Source organism: Sarcophilus harrisii, chromosome 6 (genome assembly GCF_902635505.1).
Source record: "Sarcophilus harrisii chromosome 6, mSarHar1.11, whole genome shotgun sequence".
In the NCBI taxonomy this organism is placed as follows: Eukaryota; Metazoa; Chordata; class Mammalia; order Dasyuromorphia; family Dasyuridae; genus Sarcophilus; species Sarcophilus harrisii.
Genome location: NC_045431.1, coordinates 78,809,972 through 78,833,749, shown reverse-complemented (window position 1 = coordinate 78,833,749; position 23,778 = coordinate 78,809,972). Strand labels below are relative to the sequence as shown.

Here is a 23,778-nt window from a genome sequence, read left to right as displayed (position 1 = left end):
CTCTCTTCAATAGAAAGGTGAGGGACGATGGGTGTAGAACGTTGCACATGCTATCTAATGCAGTCCATATGTGCTGGTTTTACTAAACAGCTTTTTTTCTTTTTTAATCTTTGTTACAAGGGAAGGTTCACTGGGTATGGGAAGAGATAAATAGCAAAACTTAATGTGATATAACAAAAAAAACTCACTGCTTTAAAAGTCATTTTAAGTGGTGCAGGAAATTGGCAAAGAAATTCTTCATTGCCATCAAATCCCAAGTAGAGCTTCCAGAAAAAGAAAAGCAAGAAAAATTTTGATTAAAAAATATGCAAAAATTAAAGTTACTGATACAATAAAACATGAAATTAAAAAAACAAACAAATTTGACCTCCACAGGCTAGTTTGAATTAAAAAAACAAAAACAAAAAAACACTATTACTGTAATATAAGAGCAGGACAACAGAATCGGAGCATAGAGAATTTATATAACATGCTGATTATTTCGTATCCTTTATTATCTGATTAATACTTGATAATTAGATTTCTACCTTAGATCAGAAATTTTTCATAATTTGAACATATACACAAGATGGTCTATCAGCTTATCAACAGCCTCCTCTTTCATTTCTGTTTTTCTCTGATTTCTTCTTTTAGGCTCTCTCTTCATACATGTGTTCCAGCACACAGTGGGAAACTGGTCTTTCCTCCTAGCCCATTTTTTATCCTTTACAAAGTTGTAAAATATTCTCATTCATCATTCTATCATTCAACCGACAATTATTAGACATCTACTGTGTACAGAGTGGTACCAGGTGCTTTATTTTAAAAAATAAAAACAAAACGACACAAAGGTACAGAACACAATTAACTTGTTAGTTCACAAATTCTTTTGGGTTTGTTTTGTTAAAGGCCAGCTAAGGGGTTTTGGTAATACTGCTATGTATGTTTACTTTAAAGTTTATAATATAAGTAAACTTTTTTTTACAAGATTTTTTTTAATTTACAAGTTTAGAAGTTTTTTTTAGAAGTTATTCCAATAACAATTAGAAACAAAAATAAAAGGAAACCATGAGCATCTACTAGGTAGTCTTATGATTAGACACTTGGTTCAAATCTAATATAATTTAATATTTACATTCTACAAGCCTACTTTCAAAGGATATCAACACTGGCTGTGGGCAGGGCCCATCTGGATAGCTAAAGATAGGAGGCATTTAACTATAAGCAGGTTACTGAATATAAACATTTATTACTTTCAAAATGTGTATTGTCAACCCCCATGACCCTGCCCCATAATACACATTTTTAAAGGCTTTAATTGGCTCTCCAATTTCATTTCCAGTAAGGAAAACCATAATTGGTCTCTCCACCTTTTAATGTGGGCAGGACTACTTTGAGAAGTTTTCCTGACAAGAACAATTAAAGAAAAACTTCCCTCTGTGATAAGCTACCAGCAAAATCGGAACCAATTAATGAATTCCCTTTCCTCCTTAATCATAATTTTAAAGCCAACCTAAATTGGAATTTATAACCTAGACTAAATGCATTTTATAAAATTTAAAAATGGAGAATAAAACTGAACAAGTGCTTTCTTCTATTTCATTGTCAAACTCAAATGTCAGCCCAAATTGACATCGTGGATCACTAATTACCAGAAAAGTGGAAATCAGGCACCTAATTAGCTATGAAGCGTGCCAACCATAGCCAATTCAGGACCACAGACCAGATTTTCCCTGACAAGCATCTGCTGTCTAAGTTACCCTGGCCCCAACTATTCTCTTCCCAACCCCCTCCAAAAAAATTGCTGTTAATGCAGATTTAGCTAAAGAAGAGTCATATAAAGGATTAAATTTATCATTAATACAATAACTCCTAAAAAGACACTTCCCCTTTTTTAAAAAAAGAAGAAATGCTATTAAGTGTAAACCAGCCCACAAATCTTCACTTAACAAGAAAAGTTTCAGGCAGCTTTCTTTCAATCAATCAGCTGACTATGATTCCACCAGATTCATTTATTTTAATTTTCACCAAAACAGTAAGGTGTTGGGGTTTTTTTTTTTGGGGGGGGGGGGTTTACATTCATTTGTAAACTTTAGGTTATCCTAACTCTGTCCTAAGAAAACACACCTTCTCATCCTCCTATTATCTCTCCCCCTCCAAAGAATAAATAAATACTAAGAGGAAAGAAGGGGAGGAAATATTATGGTACAGATTATTTAGAGATAAAATTTGAAAATAAAAATCTATAGACCAAGCAAAGCAGTATTACTGGAGAACTAGAGATTTGTCTTCTTGAGGCCCAAGTTCAAAAATCTGACTCTGCTACTTATGATTTCTGTTAACTTTGGATTAATCACTTCTCTCTGAAATTCCATTTACTCATTTGCAAAGTGAAGAGGTTAAGAGTCTGATATCTTGAGGTTCCAATCCTGAATCCAGAAGCAATTCACAAGCAATCCAGCTGTGTCCAATGGGTTGGGTATCTTTTGCTGGTTCTGTAATCATTTAGAGCCCTGACCGATCAGTTTACTACTTCTGAAACATAAATGTAATAACATCTTCAAGGATAATCATCCCAACACCTCTATAGTCCTCTGGTCAACAACCACAGAGAGTGGGCAGGAAAAATATTATTCCCCTTTCACAGATCAGAAAACTGAGTCTCTGGAGGGATTAAGGAAGGATATAGCTCCAGATCACAAAGCTAGTTTCAAAGGGAGATCTAAATACAAATCTCCAGAATCTAAAGATAATGTTACCACCACTATAATCATAAAGCTCCTCAATAATCAAAGATACAGAGCAAAGCAAGAATGAGGAGAACAATTTATATAATGAACACATAATGAGGGAACATTTTCCCTCACTGAAAGACTTCAAGGACTATTCAAAGTAGTAATCAATAATTGTGGCTTTGGAGATCAATGGTTTAAAAAAATACCTGAATTACCTGCTGCCCATGCATTGTTTAGGCAGAGAAGTCAAGGGGGATGCAGCATCTATCCCCCTGCCTCCGCCAAGCATTGAGGTATTTCCAGTTACCAAGGAGGATGGGGCCAGAGACTGTTAAGAATTATTGAAAAGTAAAAGGGATATTTTTTAAAGCATCATCAAAACCTTTAAAAATATATACTTTGTTCCATTTAATGGAATAGTTGCAGAAAGGCAAAATGTTAATATGCTAAGAAATTAAAACTCCGACCATGAAAGATGGCAGGAACATGATAGGGTTCTATGACTTGGGTACAATCATGTCCTTATTCACAATCCATTGGACTTCCTTTGTTCAAGAAACTGTTTTAAGACAATTGGTTATTCAGGTGTTACATTCTAAATTGAAAAGAATCCAATTCCTTCAACTTAATAATCAAAGTAACTATAAAGCAAATTTCTCAAAATTTTAGACCCTGAAGGATAAAATCTACACTTTCATAGTGAAATTAAAGACATTTTGCAAAAACACATTTTAAATGAACTTTCAGATTCTTATATAAGCTAAAGCTATTTTTTTAAAATGGGTATTTACTGTGTTATGAATCCTTAGAATTAAGGTGGCACAAACTATTGCATGAAATTATCCAGTTCAGAATGAGGAATTAATTTTTTTTAAATGCTAATTCTTAGAAACTCGCACAATTTAATATTCTATGCTGAAAAGAATAGTTCCTCCAGAATGAATTATAGTAAGTTCAGGTGTTTGTCAAGGGCATTATAAATATAAAACATATAATTATGAGATCCAGAGCCAGACATGAAGAAAAGCTAGTCCAACCCCCTCATGTTCCTAATGGGAATGTAAAGCTGGTGAGTCCCAGAAGTGGGTGAAGTGACTTTCCCAGACTCATCCAGCCTGTTGACAAAGTCCGGCATCGTAAGGGCTAACATTCAGTGTTCTTTCCGCCCCATGTCTCAAAGGTTGGTCACCGAATGCCTGTTTATCATCCTAACCTAAGCTAACTCTGGAGTAACTCCAGATTTCTCCATATAGCCATCAAATACTAGTAACAGCACATCAGCCTGTTTCTCCTTAGAGAATCCTCAGCTTTCTCTTATATTTACACTCCCCTACTGGTGGTGAATAAAGCAATATAACTGATAGGTATGCCCAGATATATACAACAGGACCAATTTACAAGAGATTTAGAGGATTAACACTGATGAGTTATCAGAAGATAAAAGCATTAAACGAATCATGCTCCCCTTTGATGCCAGAAAAGAGAAATGTATTCTTCCTTCCATTAATTAACACTAAATCCTAGGATCATCTTTTGTCCAAAAGCTCATACTCTCTAGATGGAACCTATTTGCTTTCATGAATAATTCATGTGCGAGAAAAAACAGGAAAAGACAAAGGTGGGATAGCAGAGAGAGAATCAGCCTTGCCTAGACTCTGACACATATTAGCTAAATGTCCACAGGTAAGTCATTTAATCTCAAAGTAGCTCAGGCAAGAGTGCAATGAATTTCCCACACCCCTGAAACTCACTGATCACACCCAAAAACAACAAAGCCAAACAGAAATGAGAGGGACCCCAGAATGCCTTGCTGTTCAACAGGATTCTAAATTACATGGAATATTTTTAACATTTGAGAACTCCTGACCCAAATACCAGGTATCCCCTTCAAAGTAATCTCCTCAAGAAGCTGCTGCTATTATTCGAGATCTTTCTGAGAATTTCCAGTGGCAAATCTTTGCTCTTTGCATGAGGTTTGACTTTTGACAACAGCTAAATGTCAATGTGCAGCCAAGTCTATTAAATCTCGGTAGGTAATCAAAATGGGTAATACCATATGGGTTCACCAGCAAGGTGTGAAGTAACGAGACACTTTTCCTTCTGTTAAATAAGCTGCTTTCAGTGACACTTCTACAGAGCAAATGTTCCAAACTGCTGCAGACAACCACACCAACATGGGGATCAGGACCCAGTCACTTCAAGGGACTGGCTGGCTACCTTTATTTACCCCATCCCCCTTTTATAATTTCAAATCTCAATTTTCTTAGATTTTAAATTTACATTTAAATTTTAAAGGCAAAAAGCCCAAAGTAGTTATTCTGCATTTCCAGCAAACGTGAGCCCAATGGAAGCTCTCTGTGTCACCCACAACTTCCTGGGACTTTTCTTACAAAGTGAGAACCAAACTTCTAGTCAAGGGTTGGAATCCTGTCTCTGCCATTTGCTGTGTAACTTTGGGCAGATCGCTAAAGCTCCCAGGGCCTTGTGTCTCTGAAATGACAAGCTGGGAAAGGGGTGCTGTGTGTGTGTGTGTGTGTGTGTGTGTGTGTGTGTATTTCTCATTTCTATATATACACACACATACATATCCATATACACGACAATAAAAATATATCCAGAGTCAAACAGAGGAAAGGTTTGGGGACAATAGCAGGAGAGAGCAAGGAGTGACTCTATACATGAGGGAGGGAAAGTCTCCGGCAGGTGGTACTTGAACAGAGCCTTAAAGATGGAAGCTAGGGGTTCTAATCTAAGTGGGGGGCAGGGAGAAGACGCCAGAAGACAGCACACATGTGGGAAAGTGTGATAAGGCTGAAGGGAGAGGTCCAAGAAATTCCAGAAGAGAGAGATCACTTTCAGCTAGAGGGGTTCAAGGAAGGGACAAATAAGAGAGAATAATCATACAGATGCCTAAGTTCTAGCGAGCTGTCAAAAATCCACTCATTACTTTGGAGTCGCAGCCAGGCTGTGACTGGAGACTCTGCTAACAGCCTCCTAATCATCTGGTGACAATTCACTTAGAACTAGATTAACAAGCTCCCAGGAGAACCCATTAACCTTAATATCAGCATTCGCAGACAAGAGCCCTGTCTGGGGGAAATGACTCTCTCCTGGAGAGCCTTTACAACCCCAACTCTGCCGCTATCACCTTGGCTCCCAGGGGCTGTTTGAGAGCTAATCAATACTGGTCCTCACCCTGCGGGGATTTCCACCCTATCTGCCTTCCTCACACCCCCTTGGCCATGAAGAGATAGGCCAGCAAGCCCACCGGCCAGAATCCAGCTCTCCCAAAAGGTCAGGCCTTTCTTAATTGGTGGGTGCCAGGCCACAGAGGCAATTAGTCCCAAGCCCACAGCTTCTCCTGCTTGTTGCAAAACTTTCAGTTTTCCTGAAATAAACCATCTCTGCAGGTCTCTCAAAGGGCTTTCCAATGTCTACGGAAACTCTTATGTCCCAGGCTGGGGGCCTCTTACTAAATGGGTAACTAGTAGATTTAGAGCCGGAAGAGACTCCAGAATATACCTCAGCCACTCTTCCCCATCTTATAGGTAAGGGAACAAGGTGAAGTTGTGAATTCTCTAGGGTCACAAAGAGATGGGGTTTGAAACCAGGTCTTTTGACTCCACATACAATGTTAGTCGTTGCACTCAAAAATCTAAAATGCTTCCCAAATCTAAAGTGACTTCACACAGAACTATAACTGAGTAAAACAGGTAGCCTCTTCTATTCATGATTGACAGACACTGACACAGACATATCAAAAAATGATATTAATAACGTCTTATATTTAGATAGCACACTTCAGAGTTACAGTATTTAACCCACTTCTCATTATCTTACTGGATCTTCAAAAGAACTCCATGAGATGGTCAGAGTAGAAATAATGATTAGTTCCATCTTACAGAACAGGAAACAGACAGGAAGTCTTTTGTTCATCTCTATAACAACCCACTGTTTCTTATCTAGACGTGATATGGCAGGACAGTGTCAACACTTTAACATTTAATGATATTAAAAACCACCTTCCAAGCACCTGAACATAAGGTGAAAGGGAACACGCAGACATCTAAGATTACTGCACAAACTCTCCCCTCTTTCTAAACAGGATTCAACTTCCAAGAAAAATGCTAGAAGACAGTAATAACGACCCTGGAAAAAATTACTCACAGAACTGACATTTAGGAACCAGAAACAGAGATTCCAACTTCTAGAGACCAAGAAGTGACTATGGCCTAAGAGCCACACCTTTTCCAAACTCCCATTTCATCTTATGAAATAGAAGTAGGATTATTTCCATTTGCTTCTAGGATAGCTAAAAACATACGTGAGATACTATTTATAAGGGACTAACATTTTATCAGGCATCTTGCTATTATTAAAGATCAAATTCTCAAATCAAAGGGAAGCATGAGTCTGGGGCAAGGAAGAAATGTTTAACAAAACACTGAGAACGAAGCGAAGATTCCCAGAGCACAGATAAGAGAATTTTTTCAGGTTGCCAGTGGTCATTCTTTGCGATCTCAACCACGCTGTGTCACAAGTAAACACAGCAAGAACTGCTGAACATTTCTGCAAGACCTGCAACCAAGAGAAAACAAAGCCCTGCAGATCAGTAACAATGGAATATACAGAAGGACTCTCAACCGCCTGTCAGGGAGATGAGGATAACATCTAATTTATGGGCTCCATTAAAGAAAGGCAAATTTTACATCACAACTACTGAAGACAAAGAAAGCTATCTGATCTACAGAGTAACAAACATCTAGATAGTATTTTTCACTGTTTCCAGAGGCATGGCCATAGATTTTATTTTTAAATATAAACAAATATAATATTTATTATTAGTCTACATATTCTATAGATATTATATTACATGTTATATGCATTATAATTACATATGATATATAGTATAAAAATATAAATATAAATCTCATGATACAGAAAAAGCTCTAGTTTCTATCATAAATGTTTTAGGCACTGCTAAGTGTAAGCATGTGACAAAACTGGACCATGATACATGAAATTCACCCTCAAATTTTTTTTTTAGGATATCCAAAGACAAATTCAAGACATCAAAATTATTTAAGACAAATTAATTAAGATTTATTAAGACAAATATAAGACAAAATGGATGGCATGAGGAAAACATGAAAAAAAAAAAAAAACTAAGCCCCAGAAGGAGAGCCCTTCTCCCAGTCAATTGGGTGGAAGGGAAGAAAAGTCTGCAGAGACTTCAAAGACACTAATAAAGAAGCAATACCTGTGGGCAAGAGGGGAGGAGGATGGGGCACCCTAGAGAGATCCAAGGGGGTGTGGTCACCAGGAGAGAGGAAGCAAGAATATGATCTATAACTGACACCAAATATAATTAAAATAGTAAATTAACTAGATGTAAAACTCAGTTATGGCTATTGGTATCTAAGTGCTATCAGCACTTTTCAAATCTCAGCCCAGGAGGGAAAATGACAATTGGGCAACCTTAGTGACTACTCTAGGAGAGGAGTTCTTAGGAATGTTTTCATCTGGAGGGAAATGAAAAAGAAAGAAAAGGAAAAAAGTTAAAAGATGAAGTAGGAGTGGAGTGGAATTGTCCAAAGTCATATGGCCACTAAATAAAAAGCTAGAATACAAACATTCAATTTCTCCAATTATTTTTTTGCTAACACTGGTTAAGAGGTATAAATCGCCTTCATGTACAGACATGGAAAATGCCACAACTGGTAGAGTCTTCGCTCTTATATTGCTAAAGAACAATGGGGAAGTAAGACCCCCCCCCCCATCTATTTCCAAAAACTACTCTTAGATATTTTTCAATATCAAAAAGTACAACTTCACAGAGGATTTATTCCAAGATTTCTGGTCATTTTTGGATATGTTGCCATTTCTGAACTCATTCAAACATTTATTGAGCACTTACAACAAACAGGCTACCCAGTCTTCAAGGAGCATCCAACATGGTTTTTCTCTTTTTTTCTAACACTTTCTGACATTTCTGAAAATGTCATCCAAATCTAACTTGGGATTTGCTGGATTTTTTTTAGATCTTTGGGGATGGGTTTTTGGGGGTTCTTTTTTTTCATAAGTAGAAAATCTGACATGAATTCTCTATTTGTCAATAAAAATGACATCTGAAATGGCCAATAAATACGCCAAGAAAAAACCAATAAAATAAGGTATAAGAAATTGGTTATTTCACATCTCTAGGGGTTTGGATGCCTTTTAATAACAGCTGGGCCAAGCACTGAAATTCATTACCCATACATCCTATTGATAAAATAAAGGCAACTTTCTGAATACTTCTCATCAACACTAATGGATGTCTACAACTCATCTACAATAATTTCCCTAAAAAAAATCTGAAATAAGAAAATGTCACAGTATTGTTATTTTGCCAATGCTTTAATTAATTTCACACATCGCCAACAAGCTAACACAAAGTTTACACAAAACAATTGGACACACTTCCTTACCAGCAAGAAACTATCTACAAAAAAATTGAAGCTATCTTTCATCTGTTTTCATGACTACAGCCCCCATTCCTGCCCAGCAAAGAAGTAGGTTAATATCAACATTTGAAAATAACCAAAAGATATATGACAATGATAAGAAGACAGAGATTTTTTGGGCGGTCTCCAACTACAAACACATTATATTCAAATAAACATTTATAAAGTGCCTACTACATGGAAACAAGGACAGGAAGAGAGAGGAAAAGAGTGAAAAATAGGAAGAGACTCGGAGAAAAAGAGAAAGAGAAACAGACAGAAAGAGACAGAGAGGGACAGAGAGGGACAGAGACAAAGAGAAACTGTTCCTCCCCTCAATGAACTTACATTTAGAACATGATGTCAATGAGGCTAAATAATTCCCTAGAGAGACTGCTTGGAGATATTCCATATAAATATTTAACAGCTGTGAAGATGAAAACAGAAGGTGCAGGAGCTGAAGAAATTAATCTTCACTATTCCATGGCAAAGATCTAAGGGCACAGTTAGGTAAGAAGACCAAAATGGTGTGTTCACTGGGCCAACAACACGTGTGTGCGCGCGCGCACACACACAATAACAAAGGAAAATAACCTAATTCCTCACATCTATACTCCCTACCTCAAAGATTAGTGGGTCCTTGAGTCTAGGAAGGAGTTGACAGAAGAGCACCTAGAAAAGGAGTTTTAACTCCAATATGGAAGACTGGTAGTTCTTACCAGATAAATACAATTTTTCTTCCTCATTGTTATTATTGGCCATTCCCTATACATGATCATAGAAAGAGTCAGGTAGTTCTAAGGTCAAAACTTGGTTCCAGACTGATCTTGACAATTGTGTTTCTAGATACTGCTCTAGTATGTCAGCCAAGTGCTATCTAGAAAGAAGCAGGATTGGCTTTTCAGAGTGGCCTGTAAAGCCATAAAGCTATAGAAAAAGTCTTTTTCCTGATGACATCTTTTTTGTCATATTTTTATAATGAAATCCATTTTTTTAAAGGCATCCTCTTTTGTCAGGAGTTCTAGAATGGCCAAGTTCCTTTTTCAAGCCCTCAAAAGGAAATACTAACGTACAGGAGGAAAAGAAGATTCCAAAAAACAGAATCACAGTCAGCTTTTAATCAATCCATCATCAGCCCCATCCATTCCTTAGTCCTCCTATCTCCAACACTAGCATCAGAATGCGCCTAGCAGAACAAAAAGCATGCTAAGGGACAGAAAGTCTGGAAGTTTTTGAAAGCCAAATACCGTAAGCTTAAAAAACAAGCACAAAATGCTTTGTCATTAACCATACAAATACAACTAAAAGAAAAAAAAAATTGGAACATGAATTTCATCACTACTGAGACCAAAGGAATCTAAATTGTGCCCTGGAAAGTGAAGGATCCACAGCATCAGAACTTCATGAGAGACTGAACATGAATATAAAAAAACTCAGCTCATTACAACAGCTACAGGAATCACAAAAATAGAGAATTCAGAAATCAACAGTGGAACCCAAGTACCAACAATACTAATCGACCATTCATATCATGCCCTCAGTCTTTAGAAAACAAAATACATTTTGACAGAAGGGTCCAAAAACACCAAAGAATTTTAGTGCTGGAAGGGGCCTAGATCTTCTAGTTCAATTCATATAACACCACAATTTTTAATTCTTCAAATTAAAGCACTTTGTGAGCTATAAAATACTATAGAAATGCCTGTTATCCTTATTATTCTTCAATGGCACTAAAACAGCTTGACATTTCTCTGCCTTCAATAGGAAATGCCACCTGTACACCTTAACTGCCAGTTTAAGGCCCTGATACCTGTCCATATTCTCTAGACCTAGAAAGGTATTCAAACCTATGTGCCTTCACGTGGCTGGATCCCTAGGACCGGAGATGCTGGCTTCTTCAAAGCCGAACTCAAATGCCATATCCTCCATAAAACCTCCCTTGAAACACTTTCCATCCTGCCCACATTGATGACAACTTCCCCAAACTTCCAAGAACACAGCATTTTGTAACTCTTCATAGATTTCAAAGTAACAAAAGAGAGCTAGCTTTGGAATCAATTATGGGTTCAAATCCTGCCTCTGATATACAGTCTGTGTGTGAACCTGGGCGAGTCACAGCTTTCATCCACATTGGGAGAGGGAGTTTCCTCAGTGAGAGTTTCCCATAGGGATGAAATCACTCTAAATTCTCCTCCTACAACTCCCCAAAATGAATTCTTCATGTTCCATTTTATATTGTAATTTATTTGTGCTCCTGATACCTTGACATCTTACCATACTGTAAATTCCTTGGGGACCAGAATCTCAGGTCAAAGAAAGCAAACACAAAGAGACTATGTCTGTGTAAATAACATCAAAATGCATGAATACTTCATGCAATGCAGAGAAAATCTGAATATTAATACATTAATACTATAACTGACAAAGTCATTGAAGCACAATGATAAGAACATTGAATTTGGAGTCTACAAGGTAGGTACAGGCTAATATCCTAGCTCTGCTTTTTATGATCTGTAACAACCTCCTGGACCTATTCTCTTCCTCTCTGACCTCAGCTTCCTCATTCTTAAAACTTAAAGGGTTAAACCTATATTCCCTCTATCAGCTCAGGCAGCTGTGCATCCTATGAAAAATCTGAATACAAACTGGTAGGGTAAAACAAGCATCAGAAACCAATTTTTATGTTAGTGTCCTGGCAGTGGGGAACACAAATGTTACTACAATCTCAGAGTAAATAATGGAGGCCCCACAGGCTATTGAGATCAACCCATAGCTGATCAGATCCTCACAACAACCCAGCCAAGCATTCAATCAATAGGCATTTATTTAACACCTACTGTGTCAGACATCACTGATACAAGGCCAAACATAAAAGTCCCTTCTAGGCAGGGTAAATAACATGGACATATATAGATATAGATTAAAATAGATTCAACAGCTCACTGTATTTTTATAGTTCTAACTTTTTCCTGACACCAAGCCTAAATTCGTCTCTTTGGGGAGGCAAAATTACACATGGAGTAATTTCCAAATACAACACTCACCGTTTTTGGAAAACCTGGGAATTTAGAGATCTGAAGTGTGATTTAAATTAAATTATAATCATCCACCTTTCTATTAGGTTTTAAAATCTCAAGGAACTGGAAAAATTGTGCCTATACAAACGCAAATGGAGGGGAAAGTCAGCATTCTAAACATCTCAGATTGAATTCTAAGAGGAAAGTGTTATGCACAGAAAATCGTGTAATTAGAAAAGATAACTCCATAAAAATCACAAAATCAGATTCTTAAAGAGTACAGATTTCCACCTGAATTACAGCCCTTCCTCTCTAACATCCTTTACAAGAACTCAATTAGCTTCTCTGGTCACTTCAAGTGACTAAGAACTTTTCTGTCTCCAGGAGCTGCCCATTCCTCTTCTGAATAACTGTTAGAAAGTGGTTTTCCATCAATCAAAGCTAAAAATTTGATTCCCTATAACTTTCACTCAACGGTTCCAATTCTGCTTACTGGAGTCAAGCAGAACAAGACACATGACAATTTTTCAAATACTTGAAAATGAGAAACATACCTTACAAGACTTCTTTCTTTACACAACTTCCCAGGAACATAAAATCACACTTTACTTGAGGAATTTATACAAAGCATTCAAAACTTAATGATTATTTTAAGACTCTTCTTATAAAACAGGAATAAGGACTGGACAGGTGATTTCCTTTATAAAGGGAACTCCCAGATGAGGAAATTCCCTGTATCACTGCAGATTTTGAAATTTTTCTACCCCTTTATGAACCCCTTTTACCTGAGTTTTTCCAAGACCCCAGAATATAGGTATATAAAACAGACACATATCAAACATTTATTGATCGTAAATCATAATTTTACAACCCCATAGTTTAAGAAGCTTTAGTCCAGAACACAAAGATTAAGTGACTTCCAAAAATCACACAGTCAGCATGTATCAGAAGCATAATTTGAACCTAGATCTTCTTGGAACTCTATTTATTATACTATGCTGTATCTTATCTTACAAGAAAAAAAAGGACATGAGTATTATAGGTATTCCCTTTTCCCTAAAACAAATTACATTCGAGATATCTAGATCTTTACATCTGGTCCTATGTACAAAAACATTTTTCTAAATGAAGTCTTTTTACCCTTAAACAAAGTTATTTTTTTTTTACAAATACATATAAACAACATGTAAACAAAAAAAATTCACTAGAGACATAAAAAGATCATTGAACATTTCTCACAACTTTTTTGCAAGCATTTAAAAACATAGCAATAATTATCAGATCAGCATAGTTATAAGCAGAAAGTCTAGTATTAAAAAAAAAAAAAGGGTTTGCATTCAAATAACCATGTCTATTCATCAATCTTAGTCATATTTCAGATAGCATCTCCAGCAGGCAAGGGCACTTTCCAGTTAAGCAAGAAGAGTTTCTTTTTTTCTTCTTACCTTTGTTCATGAGAATGCTCTTCTAAGTTCTCCTCAGAATCAGCCTATTAAAAAAAGAGGAAAATACATTTAAGGAGAAGTTTCAAAAAAGAAAACAAGAATCCACGTACATGAAAAAGAATTCTTTAAATCCCAAACAGGCTGACGCACTTGTAGCAATGACTCACTGGCACAGAGAATCCCACAAGCCACAATCCTTGCTTGCTTGAATGCCATCACCACCAAGAGTCCTCAATCCATCCTACCTACATCTCGAGACTCATTTTCCAACTTAGTGCCTGACAGTAAATAAAAACTCCAAACTAGAGTAAAAACAGATTTTTGTTTTTTGGTTATTGCACCAAAACTCCAAAAATACACGCCCATTGTAATTTTAAATCACCAGTTATAAAAATATCTGTTGACGTTTGTAAACACAGACCAAACCACACTTGGAAATTCATCACTTAATTTTGACCTCAAATAACGTAATAGCCATATAAAAAGAAAAAAGGGCTTTAAACTGAAAATTACTCAATATAGTAAACTCACCACTGTCATCTTAAGTAGCAAGTGCGATGGCACACGGCACTGAGCAGCTTCCCCGTGCCCACTTAAGCAGGTCACGGGTTACTTAGTCTTGTTAATTTCTCCTTCTTGGACAAATGAGACCCCAAACCATCCTATTTCTCTTTCCGCTTCTTAAATTGGCTGGTGAGAGGCTACGCTAACTCTCCTTCCTAGCTCCCCCATAAGTATGAGATTTATTTCCAAAGCATCTATACTCAACTATTTCAAACTACTGTCTCCCTGCAGATAACTCCCTATTATTTACTTACAAGCCTTCACCCAAACTTCAGCACAAGATTTCTAATTATCTGGAGGGTATTTCCATTGGGCTCTGCCATTGTCACCTACAAATTAACTACTCTTCCAACAGTGCTCCCCACTCAGTGATTTATTCACTGTAAATGGCATCATTCTTTTTCAAGCTTAAACTCTGGAGTCATCCTGCATTTCTCCTTCCTCCTTCACACATAATCACCAAGCCCTCTCTAGTCTCTTCAAGAGTCCCAGATGTGTTCTTTCTTCTCCATCCCACTGTCATAGCCCAGATCCAAGTTTGGAATTAAAATTATTTCATGCCTATTCCCAGCACGAATCCACTTTTCACATCATTGGCAAATTAATATCCTTAAATGATCGACTGAATAACTATTTATTAAGCACTTACAGACCCAGAACTCATTAATCATGAATGAATGGATCCATAGTACCTAGGAAATCCACTTCAAACTCTTTAGCCTTGGAACGTGAGATCCTCCAAATCTGTCCCCAACCTCTCCAACTGTTTACTAATGGTCTCCTTCTTTGTGTCCCCATTTGCCCTCCTGCTGCTTCTCATTCAGATCTAAGCCCCTAATGATTAATGCAGTCTCAAAATTATACTCACAATCTTTTGATGACAAATCCTATCTACTCTCAATGGGTTTGCTATCCTGGAAATGCCTACACTGTTTACTATACAACTTATTATATATGACTTTTCAACAAGGAGATGATCCAGTCTAATTCCAATGACCTTGCAATGAAGAGAGCCATCTACATTACACCTAAAAAGAAACTGTAGGAACTGAGTATGATCACAACACAGCATTTTCACTCTTTTTGTTGTTGTTTGCTTACACTTTATTTTCTCTTTTTCCTTTTTTGATCTGATTTTTCTTGTGCAAGATAATTGTATAAATATGTATGCAAGTATTGGATTTAATATATTTTAACGTTTAACATATATTGGATTACTTGCCATCTAGGGAAGGGAGTAGGAGGAAAAGGGGAAAATTTGGAATACAAGGTTTTGCAAGGGTCACAATTGAAAAGTTATCCATGCATTATGTTTTAAAAATAAAAAGCTTTTTAAAAAAAATGAAAAAAAAAAATCATGTATGACTTAAATCACTCTTAATTGAGGCAACATGGCATAGGAGATAAAGGACTGGCCCAGAAATCAGGAAGTAGTAGTAGTAATAGTAACAACATTTATATGGCTTTAAATTTCTCAAAGTGTCGCAAAGTTTGTGAACTGTTTTACATATATTATCTTATTTAATTCTTTCAACAGCCCTTAACATTCCTCACAAAAATACCATAAGGTAGATGCAACAATCCTCATTTCACAAATGAGAAAACTGAGAAAGACAACAGTGAAGCAAGCTCCTTAAAAGAGCACGCCCAGAACCCCAACCCTGCTTTTTGTCATCAGAACTAGCCACCCTGTCAACGTGCAAAAATCCACAGATTAGTAACTCTTGTTCAGAACAGACTGAGTAGAATGACAAAGAGTTATCATTGCATAAGTGAGATTTCCAAACACTGGAATGTTCAATATAACATCCTAGTGCAGCCAACAAGACTACAACACACACACACACAAAAAAAATTCAGACATTCCCTTAGAGTTTATCAAATTTATTCTCTCCTGTAAAATTTTTTCTCCAGCTAGAAAAGTAATGTTATATAATAAAGCCTCTTAAAGAACAATAATGAACTAAGGAAGGGAAAATGGTTTTCCTTAAAATAAAGACCATGAATCAGATCTGAGATAAGGTATATTTGAAAAAAAAAAGTGGAGAGATTCAACATTTTTTAGTCACTACTGAATTAAATACCTACTACTCTTTAGTTTAGAAGGAAAAATAAAGCGAAAACCAGAGGCTTTCTACTACAAGTCTTTTCTGTGTGTTAACATTCCTTACTCTACATATGATGGGCCAGTCTGGGAAGAGAACAAAAGGTCCCTCCCTCCCTCCCTATTTGGAAATCACTCTTGCATCAGGGTCATGGTCTTTATATTAACAGGTTGAATGAACCAAAGAGAACCCTTCTTAAAAATAGGTATAAATAACAAAACCAGAAAAGTATGCGGAAAATTTCAGGACAGTGACTCTACTGTCACTTTTAGAATGCACCTGAAAACATCCTAGAAGAGAAAAGCATGAGAGTACAAAGTAACTGAAAAGGTATACTTGCTCCTAGCAGGGCTTGAGGAAAATGATGCTGGAGTGTCTTTATCATTAACAAAAATTTCTAACCACCTCATCTACATGGGGCACCATCCCAAAGGCTGCAGAGCTGCAAGACACGGCCCTCATTCGAAAGGAAGAAATTATTGCATTGGAAAGATAGGACAAAGATAAAGAGCAATACTTAGCAGGTAACCCCTAATAACTATTGCATGAATAGTAAGAAGGGAGGATGCTGCTGCTATAGGAGGAGCTAGAAGGGCAGGGTGATCACCAAGGACTGAGAGAGCAGATGAAATAGGTGTCTGAAGAAAGAGCAGGATTTCACTGAGACTACTGGAAAGGCAAGACACGGAAAACAATACAAATAAACATGAGGAGAAATAGGACCTGTATGGGTAAACAGTGACTGGAACCGATTAGCTGGGGAGAAGATGATGTAGGTGAAAAACAAGAGTGGTGAAAGGTAACAAGTCTGGGGGGGAGAGCAGCTAGGGGACACAGTAGATAGACTGCCAGGAGTGGGATGAGGAAGACCAGAACTCTGCCTATTTTCTCATTTGGAAAAAGAGCTGAAAAAGGAAATAGTAAACCACTCCAGTTATCTTTGCCAAGAAGACCCCAAAAGGAGTCACAACTGAAAATGACTAAACAAGTTATGGAAGGCCTTTAATGCCAGGCTTAGTGACTATAGACTTCTAGGCAAGTGTAGTGATAGGAAAATAGGGGGACGCATTAGGTCACAGATTTAAAGCTGGAAGGGGTCCAACCCCACTCATTTTACAGAGGTGAAATAACTTCCAATTTCACGCAAGTGGTAATGAGTAGAGAGCCAAATCTGAACCAGGATCCTTCATCTCCATACCCAGTGCCAATTCTCCCACAAAGCCAAAAAGCAATGCTTAATTAACACTCAGATCAGTTGCAACAAATAATCCTCATTCAGCAGAACAAAGAGCAGATGGTTCAACTATCTCTTTTTTGTTAGGAAAGTGGTGAACCACAGGAGTGGAAGCAAACATTAGACTTGGCTGCTGTGTACTTCAGTTGTGCAACTGTTTGCTATTGTTGTTGTGTAAAAAAAAGGATTCAACTAAAGAAGAGTATAACAAGAACATATTGGGAACTACACGATTTTCAAAAAACAAAAAAACCCAGCTACAATTAAAATGAAAAATAATGAAGTGTTGGGAAAATTTGCATGATTTTTCTTAAGCCCACAGTGCCCAAGCCAAGGGGTCCAACTTGTGTGGACTAGTCCCTAAAGATGAGGGACTCTTAGTGAATTAACATTTGCTGACCTGAGTGAAATAGAATATTCTAAGACCATCACTACTGAATAAAGTGGGCCTGAATCTCCACATGGAACAGGAATGGCTGACCCCTTTATTACAATAAGAACAACATAACTAGTCATTTATGTTTTGTAAAGTGTTTTATGAATTTTATCTTGTTTTAACCACTTAACAATCCTGAGAAGTAGATGCTATTATTATCCCTTTTTTGGAGGTGAGGCAAACAAGTGGTGAAGTGACTTGAATAGGGTCATACAACTAATAAGTGTCTACAGCTAACACTGAACCTCTTCCTGATTCAAAGTCATTTATAAAAATTCCAAATTGCAAAGATAAGTATGACATTTCTTAAAGAAATTTTATGAAAATTATGAAAATAATTTCTAAATGATGGAAAAGACTCTAATAAACCCAAAAGAAGAATGATAACCCTCAGAGTCGAAAAGGACCTCCAAAGTTCTTCTCATCGAAACTCCTATAGATCTGGACACCAAAATCTCTGTGAGGTTGGATTCCAAAGGTGATCATTAGTCTGAGTCCAGTGTTCTTTTCCAGACACTCTTCCTGCCATCTCTTTCTTTTAATCTTCAAATCAAGTCAACCAGCATTCATCAAGTGTCAACCGTGTGCCAGGCACTAAGGCACTAAAATTAAAAGGCAGTTCCTGTTCTCAAGAGTTCAGTCTAATGGGAGGTAGATAAACAACATGCAAACAGCTACATCAAATGAGATACATACAGAATAAAATTGGAGATAAATTCTTGATTCATCCCTACAGGAAGTGGTCTATTCCTGCCTGTCAAAGTATTTTAGATCACCATAAAAAGGTATATGACATAGCATGAATTGAACCCTAAATTGTCTAATACAAGGACACTTAGGTGATGCAATGGATAGAGCACTGGGTCTAGAGTCAAGAATACCAAGTTCAAATCCAGCCTTCCTAGCTGTTTGATCCTGAGCAAGTCATTTAGCCCTTTCTGCCTCAGTTTCCTCATCTGTAAAATGACCTGAGAAGGAAATAAACCGCTCTAGTATCTTTGCCAAGGAAACCTCGAACAGGGTCACAGAGAATCACATACAACTGAAAGAACTGAACAACAACATCTAATACATATTACAGTGCTTAAATTATCTGAACTGATCTAGCAACTTTGTCAGAAACAGAAAGTCACTATCCCCTTGCCAGTCAGTAAAAGATCAAGACTTAAATTATTATTCCTTATATTTAATTGCTAGCTTTAAGAATCCATCATAAGATGAAATCTGTTCTCTTATCAGCGAAAGTAGCCCCTCCACCAATCTCCACACAGATGTGTGGTCATCTTTCTATAAATCCTCCAGAAAGCATCAGCCCTACAATGCTCCAAATACCCTATTTCTTTTCCTTTGGTATCTCTTTGTTTCTCTGCTCTCTGTCATCAAATTTTGTGGTACAATCCTAAAGAATAGCAGGCATTTTAGCCAGGCTTGATATGCTCTTTATTATTACATTATTTCATCTGATAATCACAACTAATGAGGAGTATAAGTATGAGCATCCCCATTTTATTTTTTTTTCTTATTATGGCTTTTTATTTACATGATATATGCCTGGGTAATTTTTCAGCATTGACAATTGCAAAACCTTTTGTTCCAATTTTCCCCCTCTTTCCTCCCACCACCTGTCCTAGATGGCAGGTAGTCCATTATGTGTTAAATAGGTTAAACTATATGTTAAATACAATATAGAGCATCCCCATTTTACCAATGAGAGTGTGTAAACAATGTGGTCTATTAGAGAATGTCCAGGACTCAAAATAAGGAAACTTCAAGTTGTCTTGGGCCCTAACCACTTACTAATTAAGAGAACTAGTCTCTCAACCTCTATATACCTCTCTTTCTTTCTTTGAAAGACAGAAGTGGGAATGGTTTTCTATGTACTTTACAGGGCTGCTGTAAGAAAAGTTAGTTTGGTGAGGGGTTTTTAATATTTAAAACACTGTAAATATATGCTTATTTACATGTAATATATGCATTATATTAATATTAATATATACATTTATATATTATATGTATTTTTAGGAAAAAGGCATTAGATTGAAAACCAGAGGTTGCTAGTTTGAATCCCATCTCTCTACTTATCCTAAACAAATTCCTTAACCTCATCCAGCCTCTGTTTCAAAAAGAATGAACTTGGACAATCTTTAAGGTCCTTTCAGCCTATGTCTGATCCCAACTAGCTCAAGGAAACATGGCTAAGAAGTGATGGAGCTGGGACTGCAGCCAGTATTCTGTCTGCTAATGCAATGTTCTTTCTTATACATCCTTGTTCAAGAGTGTGAATATTTAAGGAAGAGCTAAGGGACAGGATGGGAAATAAACCCAATCCCACACATGTAGAAAAATAAAGGCAGTGTAAATAATAAGCATCAGCAAATATTTGTGGGCACTGCCTTTCTTTTTGAGTTAAATGTCATCTCTTCTGATGCTCTCAATATACTTTTAAGCTGCTCTCAATCCTGTGGTTCAAAATCCACTTTTTAAAAATTGTTGTAACATTTCAATTTTCCCAATTACATGTAAAATAATTTTTTAACAATTGTTTTAAAACTGAGTTTTAGTTTATCTTCCTTCCTCCCTTCCCATTTTTCTCACCACCACCACCCCCACAATGAGAAGGCCCATGTTGAAGTTATGCAAAAAATAAAAATCCACTTTACAGATTATTCTTACTCCCCAACCTCCCCATATTAAAAGAAAAATCAGTTATTAACAGCCAGTGGAAGTTAAATTAGCAGTTTCAATGGACTGATAGCCAGAAGTGATTTTTTTTTTTAATTTACTCCAGATTCAACTGGAAGAAGTCCTAAAATCAATGTCTGTCATTTTAAAAAATATTGTGAAAAGAATTAAGTGACACACTTCCCTTTCTGAGATTATCTCAGACAGGGGCTTCTTTTTCCTAGGCACATGAAAGCTAAAACATTACAAGATCACCACATGAACATACATGGAAGTAAAGGTATCCCACTTGAATAACTCATTTCACTTTCATTACAACTAAGACTGTACAGAATCTTTTAGACCTTAAGGGTGTTTTTTTTTTTTTTAAAGAGCGTTACTGTGGAGAAATTTTCTAGCTAAGAATTATTTTTAATCAGTCATAGTGCTCAAAACTGAACCAAAAATTAAGAATTGAGGCCCATCCTTTACCTGCCAGTAAAATAATTATTTTACAACCACCACGTCTGACATTTCCTCCTCTGAGACTAGTGACTTAATCATCAAACCCTGACACACATGACAGGAGAGAGTCTATAATTTAACCACTTTCTGGGTCTGGTTTGGCCTATGTCACTAACCAATTCGAGGCAGAAGCTAGTCTCTTATTCTTTCTAAATGGGGTGGCTTCCCAAAGGAATGGTCTTTTTCATTAGAAGCCAGCAGTCTGAGTGTCTAGAAAAACATTCCCTGAAATCACTTCTACGCCTTAATGGCAGCAAGTCCATGTTTGTACTGGCAAAGATGAATGTCAGACTAATGTCAGACTCGCCGTCTTGCCTACTTTACAAGGACTCTTCATGGCTTTTACATTTCAAGATGTATTTTCTTCCGTGTAAAATTCTCTCTCAATTCCCTAGTATTCAAAAACAGGAATGAATGAAGAATATGGCCAAATAGAGCACAGTCCTTCAAACAGGAGAAGCAAAAACATTTTATCTTTAAAATGACACTCCAAGCTGATTACAAACTTGGACACACAAGTTAAGAGTATGCTTCACTTTAAGGGGGAAGAAACTGAAAGTCCCTCTAGTTCAATGCCCTCAATTTAAAGATGAGAACAAAAGGATATACTATAGAGTTCAAAAAACCAAGTCCTTTCTCGGGATTTTTCACATTAAATCAATCATCAAAGTTTTGCAAGACCCTATCTGCCGTGTAGCAATAATCCCAGTGCGTTACAACAGATTGCTATAAAACGTTAGAGCAATTATTTTCTGCCTTGCATACATTATTATATCATCCTATAGGAAAAAAAAACCTGAAATTCAAGTTCTTCGGTGGGTGTATTCTAAAATGCACTGGAAAGAATCCAAGGAGTATTAGCATGTTTTAAAAATAAGTATCTTTAACCTAAAGCTGCTAAATTCTAATGGGAACTACTACTTATTAATATTTTCTGATATGAATACTAATACTGCTACTCGTTAATATCCACAGGAGCAGTCAGCATTTCCCAGACGGGTGGCCCTTCTTCACCCATCCCTCCACACCCCACTCCCTCACTGTGGATTTGGTCCAGCGAGGGGAGATCACTGGCCAATAAGAGGCGGAAGCTGGTTTCCTGTGCTTTTTAAAGGGGAGGCTTCTCCGGGGATTCTACGCTTTTCTGGTCTTGCTGATCCGGGCCTGATTGAGCCCGGGGCCGTGCGGCTGCGGCCCGGCCCCCGCACCCACCCTTCTCCCCAAGTTGAGGCGAGCGTGACTCACGGGTCCCAGCACGCGCGGGGGGAGGGACCGGGAAAGGCCGCGCCGCTGCCAGGTGTTCCGGGCCCGGCCGCGCCGCTTATTTGCTTTGCAAATGGGCCTGGGCGCTGGATGAGCCGCCAAGGGGCTGGCGGGTCCCTCCCCTCGACCGCCCCGGACACACACAGACACACGCGCGCGCGCGCCCCGTCCCTGTCTCACCTGAGTGGGCAGCAGGAGTTCCCCTTCCTCTGCCTGCCACAGCTCCACCACGTTGGGCAGGGGCTCAATGACTGTGGGAACAACAAAAAAAATAGAAAACATGAAGCTCGCAGAGCAAACAAGCATAAGCCACAGTTTATAAACACCGTCCTTTCCTGGCCCGTCTGTAACTGATTTCTCTTTAGTTTTCCGAGAACGAGAACCGCTGCAAGGGAAAGAAGGCGGCAGAGCTCCGAAGCCGGCCTTTCAGTCCGAGGGGAAGCAGCAGGAACCAGGGGTCCCCGGGGGAGGGCAGGGAGGACCAGCGGCTCGCGCTCTCCTCTCTCTCTCTCTCTCTCCTCTCCTCTCTCTCCTCTCTCCTCTCCTCTCTCCTCTCTCCTCCTCTCCTCTCTCCTCTCTCTCTCCTCTCTCTCTCCTCTCTCCTCTCTCCTCTCTCCTCTCCCTCTCTCCTCTCTCTCTCCTCTCTCCTCTCTCCTCTCTCCTCTCCTCTCTCCTCTCTCTGCCTCTCCTCCTCTCTCTCTCTGTCTCTGTCTCTCTCTCTCTCGGGGAGCTTGGGTCCCAAAGAGCGCCGCCGCTGTTCCGGACTCGGGGAGGGACGGCGGCGGCCCGTCTGCAGCTCAGCGTCTCCGAGCGCCGGGTGAGGAGGGGGCGGCAGGGGCTCTGGCCCCCGGGACAATGCCTCGGGAACCGGGGGCTGAGGGGGCAGACGCGCAGGCTAGGGCAGCGGAGCCCCGGGCGCGCACACAAAGCGGGGCTGCAGGCGGGCACGCACGCGGGGCGCCCCGCATGCACAAAGCCGGGGAGGGGGCCGGGGAGGGGAAGCCCGCCCCCTAGCCCCCCGCTGCCAGCGGCTCCCGCCCGCATCGCCCCCGCCGCTAACTTCTCTTCCCCTTTCTCCCCCTGCTTCTGGGGCGGGGGGGAGGGGGGGATGGAGGGGTCGGACTCGGGCCCCCGCTCCCCGGCGCCACTGACCTTGTCCCTGAGCCCCTCCCGGGCGGCAGCAGGGCCACAGAAGCTGGAAGAGGCCCAGCAGGAGGTTGGCGGCCGTGGCGGCGCGGCAGTAGGCTCCGAGCTGCGGGCAGGGGAGCCGGGCCATGCTGTCGGGGCTGCCGGGGCTGAGGCTGCGGCTGCTGCGGCTGCTGCTGCTGC

General features: G+C 38.8%; 1 protein-coding gene across 3 annotated transcripts in view; it reads right to left on the bottom strand.

Annotated features, from left to right (window-relative positions):
* TMEM131L (transmembrane 131 like) overlaps positions 1-23,778 on the bottom strand; it is a 147,711-nt gene extending 123,933 nt beyond the window's left edge. For 2 of the 3 annotated variants that reach the window (XM_031941751.1, XM_031941753.1), the window contains exons 1-3: positions 23,602-23,777; positions 22,630-22,700; positions 13,662-13,705 (exon numbers count right to left, since the gene is read on the bottom strand). In XM_031941751.1, coding sequence (XP_031797611.1) covers positions 13,662-13,705; positions 22,630-22,700; positions 23,602-23,725 — 239 coding nt within the window. In that variant the 5' untranslated portion in view covers positions 23,726-23,777. Of the gene's footprint in view, positions 1-13,661; positions 13,706-22,629; positions 22,701-23,601 lie in introns of all 3 variants that reach the window. The other variant, XM_031941752.1, reaches the window with a different exon arrangement.